At 45.5% G+C, this 2,841-nt stretch overlaps 1 protein-coding gene across 6 annotated transcripts in view; it reads right to left on the bottom strand.

The window, feature by feature from the left end:
* The window catches only part of TMEM131L (transmembrane 131 like), a 185,707-nt gene that overhangs the window by 174,885 nt on the left and 7,981 nt on the right, over window positions 1-2,841 (bottom strand). For all 6 annotated transcript variants that reach the window (XM_023513471.1, XM_023513472.1, XM_023513473.1 and 3 more), the window contains exon 3: window positions 1,129-1,172. In XM_023513471.1, coding sequence (XP_023369239.1) covers window positions 1,129-1,172 — 44 coding nt within the window. The remainder of the gene's footprint in view (window positions 1-1,128; window positions 1,173-2,841) is intronic.

The following is a 2,841-nucleotide window of genomic DNA, read 5'->3' as shown; positions in this document are numbered from 1 at the left end:
AGGGGGATAACTTGAGGCTTTGTCTCAAAAAAAAAAAGAATATATGGACCCTGGAGATCTGGAAGTTGCTTCTTTTCCTCCATTTGAGACAGAGTCTCACTTTATCGCCTGGGCTAAGGTGCCATGCCATTAGGCTAACTCACAGCAACCTCAAATTTCTGCATTCAAGAGATGCTCCTCCCTCAGCCTCCCTACTAGCTGGGACTACAGGCACCTGCCACAGTGCCCATGTAATTTTTCTGTATTTACTAGAGACAGGGTTTCCTCCTTGCTCAGGCTGGTCTCAAACTCCTGAGCACAAGAGATTCTCCCAGCTTGGCTTCCCAGAGTAGTAGGATTACAAACGTGAGCCACAAGGAAGCTGCTTCCTTGAAAGTTACCATCATTCCCAAATTCCACTTAGGGAGTCTTCAGGTACCTCTAAGGATCCAGTTTTATAACTAACCAAGACTGCCCCATGACCAAGGTATTCTCTTTAAAATGTAATTTATATTTTTTGATTCGCTAGCCCCCTGTTAAAATCTTTTAACAACTCACACTACACTCAAACATAAAACTCCAAACTCAGTCCTCTCTCAAGACACAATGCTACAAACCACACTGGCTGGGGTTCTCCATGTTCCTAGGCAGCTGCCTGCACTCCAAGCCTCAGGGCCTTTGCACCTGCCATTCTCTCTGCCAAAGCACGCTCCCCAGCTTGCTCTGTGGCTGCCCTACATCCTCCAGCTTTTGGCTGGAATGTCACCTCTGAAGAGGAGCTTCACCTGACCACCTTGTCTGCCACAGCAATGTAATTCTCGAAAGCGCTTATCACAATTATCATTATTTCATTTACAGTAACCATGGGCAATGCAGGTCTCGCTCAGCATTTATGTTCAGTACTCATCATGGTGCCTGACACTCCCGAAGACGTGTGAATAATAGGCAGGCGTAAGGAAGCCATGGGAAAAGTGAAACTGGCAGAGGGTGAGGAGAGGGGTGTTTCTCACAGCTTGTTGTATAATCTTATCAAAGAGGTATTACAGATAACATTAATAAACACGGACATATACCAAGACTTCTGAGAGAACACCCAAAGTGGGCAGGAAAATTTAGCCTGCAAATATTCACTCCCATTTTTTTCCTTACCTCTGTTCTTCAGAAAGCTCCTCCACATTCTCTTCGGAATCACCCTATTGAAAAAGAACATACTTTAACAGTTGTTTCAGAGAAACACAAAATCACTAAAAAAATAGTTCTTCAAATGTCAGAGGGATGGCTCGGCGCCTGTGGTTCAAGCGGCTAGGGTGCCAGCCACATACACCTAAGGTGGCAGGTTCGAATCCAGCCCGGGCCCGCCAAACAACAATGTGGGCTGCAGCCAAAAAATAGCTGGGTGTTGTGGCAGGTGCCTGTGGTGCCAGGCGTTGTGGCGGGCGCCTGTAGTCCCAGCTACTTGGGAGGCTGAGGCAGGAGACTTGCTTGAGCCCAGGAGTTGGAGGTTGCTGTGAGCTGTGATGCCACAGCACTCTACCCAGGGGGAAAGCTTGAGGCTCTGTCCCAAAAAAAATAAAAAATAAAAAAAAAGACAAAAAAAACAAAACAAAACAAAAATGTCAGAGGGATTATGAATTCGTAATGAATGTTTAATATAGTGACTGGTGTAAATGTTTATTCAAAGAGTGACACTACTAAGGGCACAAGTACAAAGCCATAAATTACCAACTGATCTCTCAGATAGTCACCCTAAGTATTCTACCTGATTAAAACCTCAACCCGAATATAATCTCAAACTTAGATATCACTTCTCTTCCAGAGCCTACTTTTAATGTTTAAGTTTAATCACACAAGATAAAAGTTGAGTGATAATTTAAAATCCCCAAATATGAAATATTTATTCAGTTTAGCTCAGGACATCCTTAATACGTAACGTATTTTGAGACCAACATAAAAAGGCCGATTTTTTTTTTTTTTCTTTTGAGACAGAGTCTCACTCCATCACCCAGGCTACAACACTATGACCTCAGCAGCCTGGCTCACAGCAAACTCACTCAGGCTCAAGCAATCCTTCTGCCTCAGCCTCCAAGTAGCTGGGACTACAGGTCCACATCACAACCCCCAGCTAATTTTTTTTCTATTTTTAGTAGAAATGAGGTCTTGATCTTGCTCAGAGTAGTACTGAACTCCTGAGCTCAAGGTTATCCCTGCCACCTCAGCTTCCCAGAGAACTAGGATTTACAGGCACAAGCACCTCAGCCTACATCAATAGCCCAGGCCCTGATTACCATGACAAATGGGGCCTCTGTGCCCAACCAATCATATGCAGCTGTGCATCCTGGAGTCACGTCACACACCTATCTTCCTCAGTGTTGATCATCCCTCACCATCAGGTAGTAGAGCCTGCCCCTGCACCCACAGTGGCTCCCTACTGCTAGTCAGATATATACCATGCTGGTTAATGCAGAGCAGTCTGGCACAGGCTCAGGGCTACACACACACCAATGTAGATCTCTAAGAGACCCTTTCTCCCCTAAGCCCTCACTGACCCTGCCAATACACACAGTGCCTTTTCTCTCAGTTTCTACATTTCAGCACTTAAATGCTGTCTCAGAATATTACCAGCTTTATCTCACCACCAACACCAGCCTCTCAAAGGCCAGAGACCCAATCCTGTCACTCCCCGACCCCTGGAGCCCCTGCAATGGTTGTTCTTGCTCCCACTTTAAAGGGTCAGCTCAAATACCTTCTCAAAGTGGCCTACCTGACCTCTTAAATTTTTCTTTTTTTTTTGAGACAGAGCCTCAAGCTGTCCCCCTGGGTAGAGTGCCATGGCATTACAGCTCACAGCAACCTCCAACTCCT

Source organism: Otolemur garnettii, unplaced genomic scaffold (assembly GCF_000181295.1).
Source record: "Otolemur garnettii isolate 467f Iridium unplaced genomic scaffold, OtoGar3 scaffold00041, whole genome shotgun sequence".
NCBI classification, from domain to species: domain Eukaryota; kingdom Metazoa; phylum Chordata; class Mammalia; order Primates; family Galagidae; genus Otolemur; species Otolemur garnettii.
Note: the sequence above shows the minus strand (reverse complement) of the source record. Positions and strands in the feature narration are given on the sequence as shown.